Source organism: Mycteria americana, chromosome 16, assembly GCF_035582795.1.
Source record: "Mycteria americana isolate JAX WOST 10 ecotype Jacksonville Zoo and Gardens chromosome 16, USCA_MyAme_1.0, whole genome shotgun sequence".
NCBI lineage: Eukaryota > Metazoa > Chordata > Aves > Ciconiiformes > Ciconiidae > Mycteria > Mycteria americana.
The window spans coordinates 10,390,509-10,408,332 of NC_134380.1; the positions used below are offsets into that span (position 1 = coordinate 10,390,509).

Genomic DNA, 17,824 nt, shown 5'->3' on the forward strand with positions numbered 1-17,824 from the left:
CCCTCAAGATTTTGATCCTCTTTTCCAAATAGGAAACGTGCTCTGCTAATAGCAGACACGCACAGTAGCTACTTTTATACGCATTGTCCAATATTATTGAGATTAATCTTTACCAGCCTCTCAGAAGTCACCCAAATGATCTCAGACATTGCACATGTCATGAGCATTTACATTTTATGTCTTAAAGCATGCACATAATAGCCTGCGTAGCAATGTACTCGTGCCATTAAGCCAAGTCAGAAGTCAGGTCATCTCATTACTGTGATGAGAGGAGGGAAGACACCCAAAGAAATCATCCACCTTCTTAAACACCCACAAGAAAGGTCTGGCCCAATGGTGAGATGTCATTTCAAGTAAGATGGCAAAGCAAGGACACACTTCAAAGGCCATGAGATAAAACAGAACAAAACATTAAAAGCTGTCTTCTTTTAGGGATCAACCCATTCACCTTAAGGACACAAAGACAAAATGTCTTCATCTGGGGCCTGATCAGATTTTCAGTGTGATTAACAAACAAAAAAGAAAACAGAAAATAATTTATCACCACTAGTTGAGTTACTCGGCTAAGTTCAGCTATGCAGACAGACATTACGGGACAGCTTAAACTCTTTAAATGTAACTGAAAAGTACAATTCTAACAATTACTTGCAATTTTGCCACCCCAGGATTTCTATTTTATTTTTTCCCCAACAGCTTTATTTTTTTTAAACATTAACATTAGGACTCTCTGCAGATTTCCCATACATCTCCTACATATGTCCCATGTGTTACCTACACATGTAAATCCTCTACTACCTTCTACTTGATGCTTACCTGATTCTACAACCAAAGATGAATATTGAGCCTTTTTGCTCTTTTCATTGGAGCTCCTGTAGAACTGTTTTCCTACTACAATTTACTCACCAAATCCTTTTTGATCTTTGTTTTCCTTGCCACGGTACCCCATTACGTATCCTTGAACACAGATACCTAATTTTATACCCAGATTAATAAAACTTTGTCATATAAGCTGACCCCATTGAAACAAGCAGTTGAGACTGCTCCATACAGCTGCTCAGTTATTACAATTCTTTGGCATCTGTGTGATCCACAACTGATTTATATGTATATAAATATCTATAACTTTATACTGTATATATAAAAAGCATACATATACACACACTTCATACTTCGATGAAAATATTGAGGGCCAAGCATCCATCAAATCCCTATACAACCGTATTAGACACATGGCTATTGACTTTGTTATGACTGCACCAGTTTAATCCACCTACTATGTAATTTATTGATTTTGATTTCTTAAGTACTAGTTTTTAGTAAGTCATGTGTCATTAAGTCAAATACACCTTACATGAAGGAAAGCCATTGTTTTACTGTTGACCAAAGCCTATCTAACTACAGGCTGCTGGTAAAAGAGGCAGTCCTGCCCTCTTTTCAGCTTCTTGCGTGCATCCCTCTCCTTCAATGCAAAAAACTATTTTTTTTCTTGGTAGGATTAGCTTTCAGCTCATCACATAGCTACACAGTTGCTGGAGTCAACACAAGGGAGGGCCCAGAAGAGTGAAGCCAGCGACTACAAAGAGAAAAACAAAAAACAGTACTCAGATTTTAAACTGACCTAAAATTGCACTACCATTTAAGTCAACTATGAAACCACAGCCTTGCTACTTAAAAATATAGGTAGCTACTTAATCAATCAATCGGTAATGCTGTTCCTACAATGAGGCTCTGCTATCCATAAACTTCAGTCCTGCTTCCAACAGCACTAATGAGAATTTAGGATTTAGGTTAATCGCTGTTTTCAATTGTATCAATTTAACTGTTAGATTTATCCACTGCAAAAAACAGGTTTGGATATTCCACATTGTTTTGCAAAACTCAGGAATATTCTGGCTTTTTCTAAATAATACATATCTTTCGAGAAATATTATTAGCATCACAACAAGAGTTTCTATGAACTGGTAAAACAAAAAAAGTAGCACTTTCTTCCTTCAACACTATAACCTTATAGTACAGTACCACCTTTGTACTGTAAGGACTGAATAGACAGTAAAATCAGCAAGAGAGAGAGTAGGACAGAAGATGAGATGCTGTCCATTTTCTACAACAGAAGAGCCAGTGCTTTTCTTTCCCTAATTAGCAAACTCTGCCAGGAAACCTGAAAGCTTACAGTAAAGAGGAGGAAAACCAGATCTGACAACTCTTCAGGCCTATCTCTGATTCTTTACCAACAAAACTCTTGCAGCTCATTCCAGTTTTATCTATGGGATATTTATTACCACTTTTTACAATACAGTGTAACTGTGCTTTGGGGCTATCAAAGCATCTTTACTTGTTGACACAAACGCTTGCTATAACATATGAACTAAATAAATTCATGCACTAACCTTTATTCAACTTAATATATTCTAGTGTCCATATAGTTTTTCAGACTTCAAACTGATTTTAAAACGTGTCTTTCTACTCAATAAAAACAGCCCTATGGACTTCATTCACATAACTGTCACTGATGTCATTAAAAGCAGACAAATGTAACTATTTTAACATTAGACAATTCACAGATTAGGACATAAAATATTTACTGACCAACTGAAAGCAATGGTCATTTCTCAATTTTTTGAAGAATATAAGATCGATGCAATTCAGCGTGGGGGTGGAAGAAAGAATAGTACATTCTGCCTGAGAGTATAGTATATTTACAAATCCACAAATTCAACACAACACTGAGAAAAATCACAGTAAGAATGGAAGGGGATGACTGCACTTGCAGCTTTTGTAGAACTCAGATGTACTCAGGATAGGACTAGATAAAATGGTGGTAAAAATGGCAGAGTTGAAGGAACTTTCCTTATATTACAGCTTCCTTGGATAATGTTACTACAAGCTGCTAAGATAAATTTTGGAGAAGACTAGTGCAATTCTAGACTTTAGCTAACTTAAATTACATTGCCTATATTTTAATCAGAAACAAGCATTTACACCTCATACTAGAAGTGAAGTATCATCAGAAGGCATAATCTTTGGATTTTAACAATTATCCAGTGATTTTCTAGCTCAAGTTTGTGCAAAATGCATCAACATACATATCACTAAAGATTCAAGTGATATTTACGACAGACAACTAAACCTAGGAGCAAAAGAATAACCTTTTATAAGAAATGTATAACACAGATACACTGTAAACTAAATAAAAACTTACTAGAAGTATGCCACCGCTGTGGTTTTTCTCTGTTATGGAACCCAGACCTAAATAAACTGTTAAACACTTAGTGTAAAGGTATGCCAAACATTTCTCAGAACTTTCTTAAGGTCCCAACAAAGAATCAACCTTTTTTGCAAAATGAGGCCTAGGTTAAATATTTTATTTGGCTCTTCAAGATGGACTGAGAAGTTGGGCACTAGCTCCAGATCAGTTCTTGGACTCACATCAAACATTACCCTGTCATTTATCCAGTCAGTCAAAACAATGTTTTCCATCTAAACCTTTAATGTTTATGTCCTGAAAAACTGCTAATTGAATCCAGTTCTTGAAATCCATTTTTTAATCTATACCATCTAATTTAGAGATAATGAACAGAAAAGATAAGCATTATACAATGATTGCAGAATTAATCCTATAAATATTCAAGCCAAAACAGAAGACTGCTGGTTTCATACAGCCAAAGAAAATTAAGATTAAACAGCATTTGTCAGTTTGAGAATAAACTTTTAAAAACACTGGATATACAGATTCTTTTAATTCCAAACAGTTTTAGAATTTCAAGAGTCCTCAAACTGCTTTTCCAATCAAGAAGGGTAATCAAAACCACACAGAACACTTAAAATTATTCCTAGGCAAGAACTGACAACATGTCAGCTGAATTAATAAAATTCAATGTTTTTCTTAAACATGTAAAACTTCCTTACAACACATGACCTTATGTGAAACAACTCACAATTAGCTAATGCATAAAATACCTCAAGCCTTTTTAACTCAAGAAATAGGCCGATGTTTCATATAAACTTCCAAGTAACAGAACTGGTACTCAGCAACTGCAAGAGCTGCTAACCCTGGAATAGTCCCTAGAAAGACAATTTTGCCAGCGTCCCGTGCTCTGCATATTCCCTTCCCAAAATACAAGACAACAAAAAAACTCGGAAACGTTCCTTAAGATTGTACCTGCTCCTTTTGGGGACTGACCACACAACTAAAACTCGGTATGTAAAACTGCTGCCTATTTCTTGCTCAGTCACACTCCCCATAACATACTTATATTGTCACAGACACCATTTCATTATATGCTTAAACCTTAATAAAAATAAAATAAATATGAAACAGAGTGGAACACAAAATCCAAAGGTGAAAGAGACAACTCCCTCAACAGTACTTTCATGCTTTTACATAAGGCTACAGACCATTTTTAATGTTTTAAAGATAAGCATGTCTGGGCACTCACTGCTCAGGAGAAACAGTATTACAGCACTGCATCAATAAAGCAATAACCTGAAGAGAAAGCTACAAAACACTCTGTAAAAACAAGGCAGCACTGTTCCATGCATCAGTCCCAGCTACGCTTATTTTAAGAGTTTTATTTCTAAGTGTAATACATAGACACAAATCTCCATGAAAACTAATCACAAATTTAGTCCAAGTACTTCCAAAGTAAAACATAAGCAGATACATTTTACTTGCCCTGTAAAAATAATATACTTTGAAAAATAAGTAAGAAAACACCTCTCTTTTTATTTGGCATTAAACTAGAAACATTTCTCATGCACCTAAAATAAATATATCAACTCTTTTAGTATTTTTAAAAACATTTGTTTTGCAAGCTGGTTAAATACACTTTGTTTAACCAGCAGAGAATTTGCAAGCAGAGAAGAGTATTTACAGTGTTATGTATTATTTTCTAATCGCTTACCTTCATGCACTGACATTTTAGAATACAAAATATGGTTTATCTGCTGGAGGACTTACAATACTTTGAACTAGCTCTTTTCTTTAAAGTCTCCTGTATTTTTTTTAAGAAAGCTCTACCAGAACTTCCAAGATTTTTTTCTCTAAATCTATTTGCCTGGGTTCTTATACGGAAAAGAACATACTTTTAAGTATTTAAAAACAACTTATTTTCCTTCCCAGCATGCAGGTGAACAGTTTTTATGATATTTTAAAATATTAGAGGTCAAGTGGTCTTCTGAAAGAGGGCAGCAAAAGGCACTTTACCAAACGAACTGTGTACAAGCTTAACCGAGGAAGTTGGCTTTAAAAAAAAAAAACAACAAACAAAGAGATCAAAACAAAGAGTGACAGTTTCTTTCGAGTTTACACTGAGAAGACGAAGGAAAAAACAAAAGTGGGGGGGTGCTGCGGAAGAGGAGAAGCTGCCCCGTGCCTGAAGTTTACACCGGCCGGCTCCCCCACGCCTGGAGACACCGGGGGGCTGCGGGGGGCCCGGGCCGGGCCGGGTCGGGCCGGGCCGGGCCGGGCCGGGCGGGGAGGGCGGGCGGCACCACCGCCCCGGAGCCCGCAAAGACATGTTGTTCCGGAGGCGCGGAGCCCGCGGCGAGGCAGGGAGGCGAGGGAAGAGCTCACCGTCTTCTTCCCTCCTTCCCCCCGCTCTCCTCCCGCGGCCTGAGGGACTCCTCCGGCCCCAGGTTCAACCTCAAAGACACATGGAGGGAGCCCGCTCCCGCCCCTCCAGCTGGGCTCTCCTCGCCCCGCTCCCCCGGGCGGCCGGGCTTCGCGCCCCCCGAGCCCCCGCTGCCTTTCGCTTCCTCCGTCCCTTCCCTCCCCCCTGCCCGGCCGGCGCCCGACCAGCCCCGCCGGCGGCGGGCGGGCGGGCGGCGGCAGGCCCCGGCGGAGCCTGCCCGCTCAGCCTCACCTGTCAGTCGCAGCTTGACGGGCCCGTTCCGCCGGGCCCCTTGGTTGGACATGTCCCCGGCCGCTCCGCGGGCTCGGCGCTGCCTTGCCCGGGGCTCCCCCTGCCTCTGGGTCCGGGAAGGGAGACGGGGGGAGGGGAGGCGCTAATGGAGTCGGGCTGGGCGCTCAGGGCAGCGGCGGCCGCCGGAGGAGGAGGAGAAGCCCGGATGTGCCCAGCGTCGCCATGAGCGGGGCCGGGGCCGAGGAGGAGGCGGAGGAGGAGACGCGGCCGCCTTCCCCGCTTCCCTTCCCTCCGCTTCCCCGCCCCCTCGCCCGGAGCCCGGGCGGCGAGCACAACAAAGCCGGGGACGGAGCGGCACGGCGGGCGGACAGACGGCCGTCTCGCCTCCCCTCCCCTCCCCGCCCCCGGCCCGGCCTGCCCCCGGGGGAGGCCGCCCGCCGCGCACCCCGCCGGGCAGGGGGAGCCCACCCCGCCCCGGGGATGCTGGAGGGGGAGCCGCATCAGGTGGAGTCGACGCTTGGGGTCCTCCTCGGGAAAGCCGGGGGGTCGGGAACGACGGGGGTGCATTGCCATGGCTGAGAGGAGGGGAGCGGGAGACGGGGAGGAAGATGACGGTGAAGTTGCGGGGGGGTTGGGACAGGGGAATCAGAGGTGCAAATGGGAAAAGACCATACGGGTGAGAATTCAAAGCCGGGCTGAAACGTGTGTAGTCACACTCGGAGTGCTTCTGAGCAGGGGCAGCATTTCCGTGGGAGGGTGTGACAGACTGGCCGTGGAAACTGTTAAACTTTGGACCGATTCGCTTATCTGCGCTTTGTAGGAATCAGCAGCCCAGTTCTGTGAACTGCCATTCTCAAAATAATTAAAAAAAAAAAAAAAATTAAAATGCCTTGCGTCCATGCCGTGTGGCCCAATTTAACTCCCATCCCGGAGGAAAGGTGACTCTTTCCAGAGTTTTCCCAGCACTGCAGCACACTTCCCGTGAAGGGAGCTCCATGCTGCAGCAGCAGTCAGGGGCAGCTTCTGCCTGGCCCACGGGGCCTCTGGAGGGTGGACAGAGCTCCCAGAAAAGCTATGAAGGTTGCCACAGTAAGGTTTACCCTAGAAGAGTGAGCTGATAAACCACACGCCTATTCTTACTAACAACCTTACAATATTCTGCACTCATTTGGTCGTGTCATTGCACTGGCTTCTTCCTGTTGAGGCAACCTGTAAAATATTATCACATGTGTAGTCATAGATTAGGATCCAGCCTATGGATCACGATCCAAACACGGGATGAAAAGATGACCTGTGCTTCACAGAGGTTATAGTGTAGCTTCCACACAGCCCAGGAGGTTTACTTTCTGAAGTTACATACACAGAACTGGAGTGGTCCCATCTTGACAGAGGTCTTGCCTTGGGCCTCATTAAATCAAGTCTGGGATGAAGAACTGATTTTTTTCCCACTGAAGGCCTTGGAAGTGGGATGTGGTTCTCAAAGCTTTCCTCCCTTAGAATGAGACCCCTTCCCACACTGGCTATGTGCAGACTCGCATCTCCTTCCTCCCCAAGCGCATCTTAAGCACCAGGTTCTTCCAGGTGGAAATTTTCATGCTTCCTGCTGCAGTGGCACTGCCTTTCCAATGTCACTTCACCTGGGAGCAGAGGAGTCCTGGGATCAGGACCTGGGATTCCTGCCTCGCACAGGACTGTGTCTATTGCCTGTGCAATTGCCTGATCAACACAAAGCTAGCAAGTGTTAGAAACGAACCTTCCTTTACAGCGTAGCCAGAGTACAAGAGAAAATGCTGATTCGTCGCTTAGCCACTATTTCAAGCAAAGAGAATTGAAAAAAGTAAAGTCTAAACTTTATTTGCTACAAAACACAGACACAATATGTCTGCTGACTTTATGGCTTATATGTTGCACTGAAACAGTTAAAAGATTACTTTATAATAGTTACGTAAACTCACACACACCCCAAAGACATTCCAGGTGTCCTGATTCCTGCATTAAAAAAAAGAAGAAAAAAAATCAGCCATAATAATTGAAGGTCATACTATTAAAGTTTCAATCTGTTGCAAATTCACATAGCCAGGTCATTATCCTTTTCTAAAACCAACTATAAAAATCAAATGACTGATGGTTTGCAAATATTGCAACATTACCTGGCCACTGCTGAATAGAAAATAGAAATACTGAATAGAAAAACAAAATATAAAGCCACTTTTCACATACTTAACATATTTCTAGGTTACTCTAGGTTTTTCCTAACATGATGACTATTTGTTTCTGGGGTCTTGCAGTGCACTCTGGACCCAGCATTCAATAATTCTGATATAATTTGACAAAAGTATTTAAGGTTATATTAAACAGAGTACTCTTGCTACATGATCTTTTTCTAATGGATAACTAGTGTGTCAGGCATTAATTGCAATGACAATATTAAAAAAAAAAAAGAACTATTGGGGTTAAATATAGTATTTCATTGCTCAGTAGGTATATGAACATTTTAATGCTTTCATTAAAAGTGTTTTTTAAAGGTCATGAAGTATAATTAGTTTCATACTGCTTTTCAGAAAGCAACTTGCTGAAGTATAAATTTTTCTAAGATTTTTGGACAGGCTTCTCACTGTTCAGTGAAAATACTGTGATATATTGCAAGTGTTAGAGCATTAATTGACAGTTTGTGCATTTGGGTCACTATATAAAACGCACTGGCTGCAAGATTGCTGCTACTGCTGTGCATTTTTTTAAAATACATCCAATATTTGTTTGTATTTATTTATAAATTACCTACATGACTTGAGCTTTTTTACTAATACATCCAAAGTGTATTAGTGACACATAAGAAAGTCCTATACAGAATGTATGTATTTAATAGCATGAGAGAAGGGGGCTTTAGCTCTCATTAGCACCTGCAGGCATGGTAGATGTCCCATTTAGGTCAGGACTATGTCCTCTCTTGACTAACATAGGTAGAAATGACCTAGATCAGGTTGCACTTGGATAGACAAATGCACCAGGTGCAAACTGCTTGCTTCTTCCCTTCTGGCTTTGTATAAGCATTACAGTGACTGCACCTTGGATGTCCTACAGATGTTTCTGTCCCATATCTCCCCATTCTCTAGGGAAATCAGCATTTTTATTCATTGCTCCCCTTCACTGAGTAGAGTTGCCAAGCAGAATTTAAGAGGAGCAGCTCCGTGAGGGATCTATGCAAGACCTGCAGTGAGCAGAGGTCAGGAAGCCTTGCAAAGTGCCAAGAACTGCAGGGAATGTAGGAGGCCAAAGATACTGACAGTACCTGATGATCAAAAGTGCTACTTTTCCAACAAAAGAATTCCACATGAATGTTATGATCCACAGTTTCTTGTGCCAGTGCTATCCCCCAAGTTCTCAAAATATTCTCAGATTAATGGAGCAGATACCTCGCCCATCCTGCTTTAGGTTTTAGAAGCCAACAGTTACAGTAAATTTTGTCTTTATGCAGTTCCATTTCAGGGGTGAGAAGAAGTTTCACGCTTTATGCTTTCATGCTATCAGCACTGCTGATCTTGTGAGGTAAGCAAGCAAATACCATCATTAACTGTTGACAAGTGATCCGTGTTTCACTCTAGGCTGATATCATTGAGCAACAAATCCTTTCAAGATGAGGTAGCTAGCTCAGATCCGGAGGGAAGGGAGTGCCTTGCATCACCCCGCAGCTCACTTCTTGGATGACAGCCTCGCTGCTGGACTGAGGAGGGAGTCCCATCCAGTCTTCTTCAGCCAGAAGTTAGCAACTGAAGCAGTCTCAAGGGCTGGAGGAAATGTATAGAAAGGGGGTAAGTTCAGGCACCTTCAGGACACAAACAGGGCTGTAGAGGAGTCCGTAAGGACAAAATAATTTAATAGTTGGTATCATATTAGTGAAACTTTTGAAGAAGTATTTAGAAATACAAAAACTTCTTTTGTTCTATGGCTGCACAAGAAAGGGCTTTGATTTCTTGGATTTCCCAATAGGAAGAAAAAAGAAGGCTTTGCATTCACAGATATTTCTCAAAGGATTTAGTGGGTTTGGACACTGGGAAATGTGAACAAACGTCTTTAACCAAATAGTGTTCATTTTCAGAAGAGGATAGTTGTAGTTAATTTTTTGGATATGAGGTCCTCTCCATCTTTAGAAACGGAAGAGTACACTGGAAACTCATTCCTCAGCATGTGGTATGTGTTCAAAGCAAATCAACATGTAAGAATTACATTCCATTTCTTTCTGTATAGGGGTTTAATCACACCACATTCCTTCAGCAGTAGTGAGAGCTGGCTGGTGTTATATCACATTCTTCCCCAGCTTCTGCAATGATATCAAGAAAGCAAGAGAGTCCTGCCCCTATTATTAAGCTTTTGTGAGTAAATTAAAAGGTTAAAAAAATTTTCCTATTATTAAAACTATTTTAAAGATATTTAAAATTATCTGGATTGTATTTCTTTCTACTAGTCATCATTTACTCAATTTCTCAGACCCTGCCATGGTTGAATTATAGACAGCACCCCTGGAGATCATGGAGTTAAAGACAGAGTAGAATGATGAACATTTATACCATCAACGTTCCCTGCCTCTTTCTTAATTTGCCTGATTAACTCATTCCCTTTCAAAGCATTCCTATTTATTGCTCTGCAAAATATCATTTTGAAGAAGCCTTCGTTTGTTTGCCAGCCAGTGTATTATACACTGACAGTACATACAGTACACTAGCATGTACTGTCTGTCCCAAGCCAATTTCCACCATTAACAGCAAGGGTCTTCAAAGCAAGGACTTTCTCTTATCGCGTTAATACAGTGCCTAATAACAAGTAGGCCTTATCTAAATTGATGTCCCAACACACTACTCAGTAAAACGTAGTCATTACACTAGATTAGCAGCCTTGACCTGCTCCATCAACATCTTTGCTTGCAACAGGCATCATTCTCCTAGTCTGCCTCTTTGGCACAGGTTTTTCTTTTAATCCTTCTCTAATCCAATCATAACTTCTTACTGTAGCAAAAGTACTTCCTAAATTCATTGCAGATCCATCATGTTTTTGTCCTGTTCCTGAATGGAATTCTGTCCTCCGTGAGGCTTTCTGTTACCTTCCTTGCTGCTCTTCTGTGTGTCCCTCTGAAGTCACGTATAAAGTGCTTCTGCATTTCAAGAAGAAAGACCAGGAATAGATAGTTTCACTTTGTACAAGATTCCTTATTTCGCTTTGCAGATTATGAAAATAATCAGACTGGAGCATTGTTTGTCTTGCTGGTGAACCGAACAAACTACATTATTCAGATGCACATGCTTAAATGTCTGCTTTAACTCTGGCATCGTTGCTACTCAGAGACAAAGAGCGTTAACCCAGCAATGGAAGACATACCTATCAGAGTTATATGATGAAGAAACATGTCTAGACAGGGGCTCTGGTTCCCACTAAGACTCCCTTTGGCATGCAGAGACAATGTTTATGCAAGAGGTCAAGATTCAATCCATTTCTCAAGCTGGAGCTTGAGATGAAGCTTTTCAGGAGAAGAAACTAGGAAGGAAATCTCCACCCATATGCTGGCTACTGAAAAAGGGGACAGAAGCTTGGAGCAGCAGACACCATAGCCCTCTGAGACAGGATGTGTCTTGGGGAAATGATGTGTCTCTGAAGGGAAATGACTGCAGCTGTGGCTACAAAAAAATGCATGAGCTCCCATATCACAGGATTTTCCAGTGGTTAGTCACTAAGATAACTTCTAAGTCCATCCATCCAGAACAGATTAGTAACTGATGCACAGATATTCCATGCAGTTCTTTAGCCATGTTATTTCCTCATCATGTCCTGCAGGACAGCGCTATCCTAACGTGACTTTATAAGAAGAAGAAGAAAAAAAGGCAGATTTTAGAGACAGGCATTGAACACAGAATAAATAAATGCATTGCATTATATTTTATTACTAGCCAGAGGCTAAAATTCACTTTCTGAAAGAGGTAAATCTATCGTGAGAAACCACGTCCTGGCACTTGGGCAAACGACTAGATTACACCCGTGTTCCGGCCCTGTTGTCTAGCTCAAGTCAACATTGTTCTCTGCTGTTGGATGTAGAACCTGCGACCCAACAGCAGGCTTTGCACGGCATTTTTAACAGCCCAGCACAAAGGGCAGAGCCAAGCTTCAGTCTTTAAGCACAGTGAAGTATCTTAGGCCTAAAAGATTTTCCCTGAGTTGTCTTACATTCAAAGTCAGTGGGAATGCTGACTCAAAGTACAAACTAGGTTTTCAAAAGTCCTGGGCCAAAAAGAAGGTCTATTTCTGAAAAATATTTCCTTATTATTCCATGATTTCCACTTATTTACCCATAAAATACTGTTGATAATACAATTTCTTTACCAGACTCTTGGGTGACTGGCTTTGTCAAGTGCTCCGAGAGCTACATGCTAAGTATTCCAACTGAAATTACTAAGGTTTCCTGAAGAACTGCATGTTCCCTCATGCAACTGCTCTGCAGGACTTTCTCATGTTGCTTTGTGAATGAAGCAACTGTAGAATCTCATCCTTACATTTATTTGGCTGATATAAATAGGTTCATAAAAGACCTTACAGAATAAGACAGTTAGAAACAGTCTCCTCTGCGTGACGTGTATCAAGAATTTACTTTACTACTGTACTACAACATCTGTCTCCGAATATTGTCCGATTCAACTTGACACTGTGTATTTGTGCCAGTGGTATGCAGCTTAGACAAATGAAGTGTTATTAGGAAGACTGTCAGCCTGAACAAGAATTTAAGAGAGTTGACATAAAGCACTGTCTTCAACCACGCCATATTATTTAGCCACTAAAGGAATACCAAACCTCTAATCTTTCCTATCCCCCGTGGCCCAGCATCAATTTGAAATAACAATTCTGTTGTCTGCAAAAGATGAGCCATAAAATCTCCTGTATTGTAAGTGTCTCTGAATCTTAATTACGCTGATGCTGAGAGGAGGGTGCCACTGACAGTGATGCCAAAAGCTGACTCAGTCCTGCTGCTATAAATTCATTCACCCCTTAGACACTGTTGATCAACAGCGATACATTGGAAGGTAGCTGCCATATTAAATCAATCTCTTGGTCTGCCTAGTTAACATCTTGCTTGGGCCACAGCCACTATTTAATGCTTTGGAAGGAGTAAAAAATGTTCTATGGTGCACCTTCCATCCATGCAGCCAAGGAAAGCAGAGATGCTTTCCTGACTCCCAAAAAACCCTAGAACATTATCTGATAAGCCTTAATACTTTGGCATAATTAGCTTGTTGTCATTGGCCATTGTTACTTATCTAGATATTCAGGGATTAAAACCTCAAGTTTCTAGCTTTACAGAATCCCATACATGTCAGGACTTAACATGAGGTTTTCAAGAGGGCCAGTATATCCCATTCCAATCTATTGCAGGGACCGTGGCTATTAGAGACAAATACTGATATGGACAGGCAACAAGGCTGGTGACAGACTCCTCTGCCTATCTCATGTTGGCAGAGAAAGCAAGCATCCTGGGGCAGTGTAAACCACTTAAACAAAACAGCCCTCACCTGGTAGCTCTGATTTTCCATGTTTCTTCAAGCAAGTGGAAGTTTTTCCATGTGTCTCATACAAGTTACTTCCAAAGATTTCCATTCAAGAGACGCGATTAATTCCAGGAGATTGATCAAATTATAACAATATTGTGTACTTCTACAGGTAATTGAATCTGCAAGGCTCAAAGACAAAAATAGCTAACAAAGCCTTAACCCCACAAGAGTATTGTTTTCTGCCACGGGGAAGCAACCACTAAGATTCAGAATGAGCTGTCTTAAAGTGTGCATACCGCATGTACTCACACATTTTTGTGAATTACCGAAAAGAACCTAGGCTAACCAGCTTTGGAAGCACTCTGCTTTGTCTTACATTAACAAGTCTGTAGGTATTTATAAACACATCACATGAAAACTAAATCTATAAATAAGATCAATCATGACACAAAAGCATTCATAGGTTCAATAAACACAACTATCCCTCTTTTTTATCTAATTCCTAACACTTCCTGAACTGCAGAAATACCTAACCCATCCACAATCAGTACTAGCTTCTTTTGTGCTTTCTTTTAACAGAATCACCCACAAGTCCACTGCAAAATCAATTTGAGAGGATTTAAGATAAAGTTACCTCTGAAATTATTTCATCCTAAAAGTTATAAAGCAAGGTTGCATGCCAGATAAGAACAGCACAGATATTTAAGTAGGTTAGTGGGTCTAGTGAAGTGCTAAAAGTAACCTGAAGCAAAATCTGTCACCATATGTCTCGAATCATTCTTTTATTCCACTCTTGAAACCCTTTAAAATAGAACTGGAGGAAAGGTGGTTTTTTTCTTTTCTTTTTAGCAGTAGAATTCAGGGGCAATATGTCTAATTAGGCAATATGTCCAATAAAAGATGTGAGGTCTTGGTTCTGCAATCAGATGTAATCATGCCACAAGCAGATGCATCTAGCCCCTATGTGCATATGTATTCATTCACTGACTGCAAAATTCAGGGTCTTTTAGCAAATGTCGTATCTCGTTTGCTCTGCAAAGTGCTTTGCACAGTTTGGTTGCTACAAATTTAACAAATATTTGGATTATATTGCTAGAAAGACATTATGTTCCAATTTGAGTCTAACACACAGCTGGTTGGCTATGAGGAAGTAAGTTTTCCGTTAAAATGTTGGTGGGGGGTTTTTTGTCATGTTTATTCCTGGGGGTTTTTTTTGTTTGTAACTATGGCACACTGAATTCTGTTGACAGCTGCAAATCCTCTGTGCAATATAGCAGATCAAATTTTGTATTTTGCAGCAGTGTAAGAGATCTCCATATGCTATTGGTTATACTAAACAGAAAAGTTTTTAAAGGTAGTCTGGACAAAAGCTGGTTGCAGGAGTGGGCTAATCTTCTAATTTTTCTTAAGTAATTTCTAGGATTATTTACTATTAAAATTGGTTTTATTAGAAATTATAAGATCCCCAAAGTCAGTCTTCTTCAATCACCTCTGTTTTTCCTTTCTGACTTAGTTCAAATCTCACGCAGTTGTTACCATTCCTCCTCTGCTTGCATTTTCCTTTTCTAATCCATGTCTGGCCACAGACTGCAGGTGTTGATATACACTTGAGTACAGATGGGGTAATAGCTTCACTGTTAGGGACTATATAAAACAATCTTTCTACACAGAAGAAAGATTCCTGCTTAATTCAAGTCAAGTTTTGCAAAGCAGTTCTTCAGAAATGGAATGTGGATGTCCTGTCTGTCCCTTCTCCCTGCCTTTATTTTCCTGTGTTGGTAATGTTCTCTCTATTGTAAGTTATATGGACTGCAGCAATGGGTTTTTTTAGCCATTAGGGGAAAGGAAACGACATATGGAGAGAATTCAAGTCCCTCCTCATTCCTAGAGAGTCTATCCAGAAAGTTAGTATGCTGAGCTCCGTCCAAGTGTCGTTTCCTGCTCAGAATTGGGAAGGGGAGCTGGGGATGGGAGGAGAGATGGATACGTAACGTTAAATTGCTGCTTCTGATTAACAGCAACATTCTGCAAATGATTTCACAGTATTGCTTTGAACAGAATTGAACCTCTGCAGCCCAAATATGTGTAGCAATCCACTGATGAAAGAGCTATTTTTACATCTGTTTCATATAGTGGGTAAAAATGAAGTGATTTGGATGATGGAAATGTGCCTTGGAGATTATTCAAGATTTTCTGATAACTTTGTACATCCAATCTTCCACATGCCCACAGAGCATTATTACATACTCCTGGTATTACAGCTATTTTACCACTGTGAACCTGTACACAAAGCAATCTGTTACAGATAACAAATTAGGCAGCTTTCCACTATTTTTTTTATATATATCTCTATCTCTAAAAATCACACCTTCAAAAGATGACCCCATGATTTTCATTTCACATTGCAATGCAAATTGAGAAAGATACGAAATGAAGTAGAACGCTTCCTCATTATACTGCCTCTTTTGTTGAGCTCATAGGTGAAATCCAGCCTCTTCCACAGTGAAATCGGTGCCATTGATTTTGCTTTTAATATGCCAGTCAATTGAAACTCCCTTCCTGGTGTATGATTTATACATCACTTCTGGATTTGACCTGCTGTTTTATTTTATTGATTAGCACAACATTTTAATGTGGTCAAGCAAGTTCTGCTTAATAAGAATTAACAGGATTTTTCTCCACCCTGCTTTAGTTTTTCTCTCCTCTCCTCATCCCTATAAATCCCAACTTCACTTCCCTCCCACTAATGACACTCCCTAGGGCAGTGGGTGAACTGCAACCTGGAAACAGGCCATGGCTCTTCCACGAAATCTTCTGGCTTCTGCGGAAGAGCGTCCATTTCCTGGAGCCAGTCTGAGACAGACAGTGCTCTGCAGTCAGAAACAGGACTGGAATCCAGTGACCCTTATTCCATATGAAGTGCTATGAAACTCACAGCAAATCAATTCTTTCTTAGCTGTCTACATGCTGAGTTTCTGCCCGACTCGCATCAGTGCCATGCCGTGGATCAATAAGAAGGAAGTGTTTTCCAAACACAATGAACAACTTTGCACACTTGTAGCTCAAGCGTTTTTGTGAACGCTTTTATTCTGAAATTTGCAATTAGTTTGGGTACACCCCTCCCAACCTTAGGAGGGGTCACCTAATTCCCTCTTAGACTTTTCTCCTAACACGTTCCCCTGAAGGTGATTCAAGTTTAGGTTTTTAGCTCAGACCAAAGGGTTAATGTCTTTCCTATTAGGTTTTAAGTGAAAGTCCCAACATTTTCCTCTATACACCAAGTATCACCAGTCACAATTAACCTTCATTAATTACTTCTGTTTTGAATAACAGTACTTTTTCCCCAGATTGCACACACTCCCAAAGTTTAGACCTGTGCTTAAACATTATGTCGTACCTTATCACAAAAGAGATTCAATACTCCTGGGATAATCCTGTATTCAGTAAAAGGATAATCATGACCAGAGGTGCCATGGGTTAACTAGAGGAATGGATATCAGGATTCCCAGGCTCCAGGTTAATTCAACCAGCTACTTTCTGGACATCTGTAGATAACTTTCTTATATTGCCGTTTGTTCTGCTACAAAATAGGTTTAGAAACAGAAGATATCTGTGAAATATTGTTGGCTAGTGAATTTCTTTTCCTGTAAACTTACAGCTGTTCTTTTTTTGCTGATATACTGCTGTGTAGTTCTGTGTAATTTAAATAATTCTGTGTAGAGCAGCAGGAAGCAGCTTCACTTAAGAGAATATTTCACAGTCTAAATCACAGGGAAATAAAGACTATATTTCTCCTAATTCAACCATTTCTAGCTTTTCCACAGTTTAAACTGTTCTTCCTGTAGTGGAAAGTGAACAGACATACTATCGAACAACAGGACTGCAAAGCCTCTGCTCTTCTTTCAGAGCCTAGCATCTCTGGAAACAGCAAGTGGAAGCAATCACACAGGCAGCATCTGCTAGCATCAGAATTTCAGAGGTGGTTACGTCTGCTGAGATCTTAGATTGAAATCTTGCCATCACTCCGCAGATAAAACAGCATTAGCAACAACTGCATTCCAAGCCAGCTGATGTCAGCAGGGGTCTGTTATTGTTGCTCTCAGCACAGAGGAGTTGGCAGGCTGACACACAGGCCACCAGACATTTATTCCAGCCCTTGTCCTGAATTAGGCATTTGCCAAATAAAGAAGGCTAGCTCTTAAATCTGGCTGGGCAACACAAAAAAAATCCACCACACACAACCAACAAATCAAGAACCAGGAACAATAACAATTCCCCTCTCCCTTTTTGCTCCTACCGCTGTTTTAAGGTAGAGACGCAGCCTAATGGGGGACTGTGATCCTAACCTCAGAAATAGTTTGCATTTTCTTAGAATAAGGAGTGACTCACCCCAGTCACTTACTCATAATCACTGTAGATTGTTGCTTGTGGAAATAC

General features: G+C 41.0%; 1 protein-coding gene and 1 long non-coding RNA gene across 4 annotated transcripts in view; both read right to left on the reverse strand.

Annotated features, from left to right (window-relative positions):
* Positions 1 to 6,239, reverse strand: part of SMURF2 (SMAD specific E3 ubiquitin protein ligase 2) — a 65,016-nt gene extending 58,777 nt beyond the window's left edge. For both annotated transcript variants that reach the window (XM_075518777.1, XM_075518774.1), the window contains exon 1: positions 5,862 to 6,239. In XM_075518777.1, coding sequence (XP_075374892.1) covers positions 5,862 to 5,913 — 52 coding nt within the window. In that variant the 5' untranslated portion in view covers positions 5,914 to 6,239. The remainder of the gene's footprint in view (positions 1 to 5,861) is intronic.
* Positions 6,240 to 7,609: 1,370 nt separating this feature from the next.
* Positions 7,610 to 11,448, reverse strand: LOC142417681 (uncharacterized). Of its 2 annotated transcripts, XR_012778105.1 has the most exons (4): positions 11,232 to 11,448; positions 10,863 to 11,007; positions 9,151 to 9,703; positions 7,610 to 7,850 (listed from the first exon to the last, which is right to left on the reverse strand). It is a non-coding gene; the product is annotated as an uncharacterized LOC142417681 (long non-coding RNA). The 2 variants fall into 2 exon arrangements; XR_012778104.1 differs by lacking the exon at positions 11,232 to 11,448 and having other exon boundaries at positions 10,957 to 11,199.
* Positions 11,449 to 17,824: the final 6,376 nt, after the last annotated feature.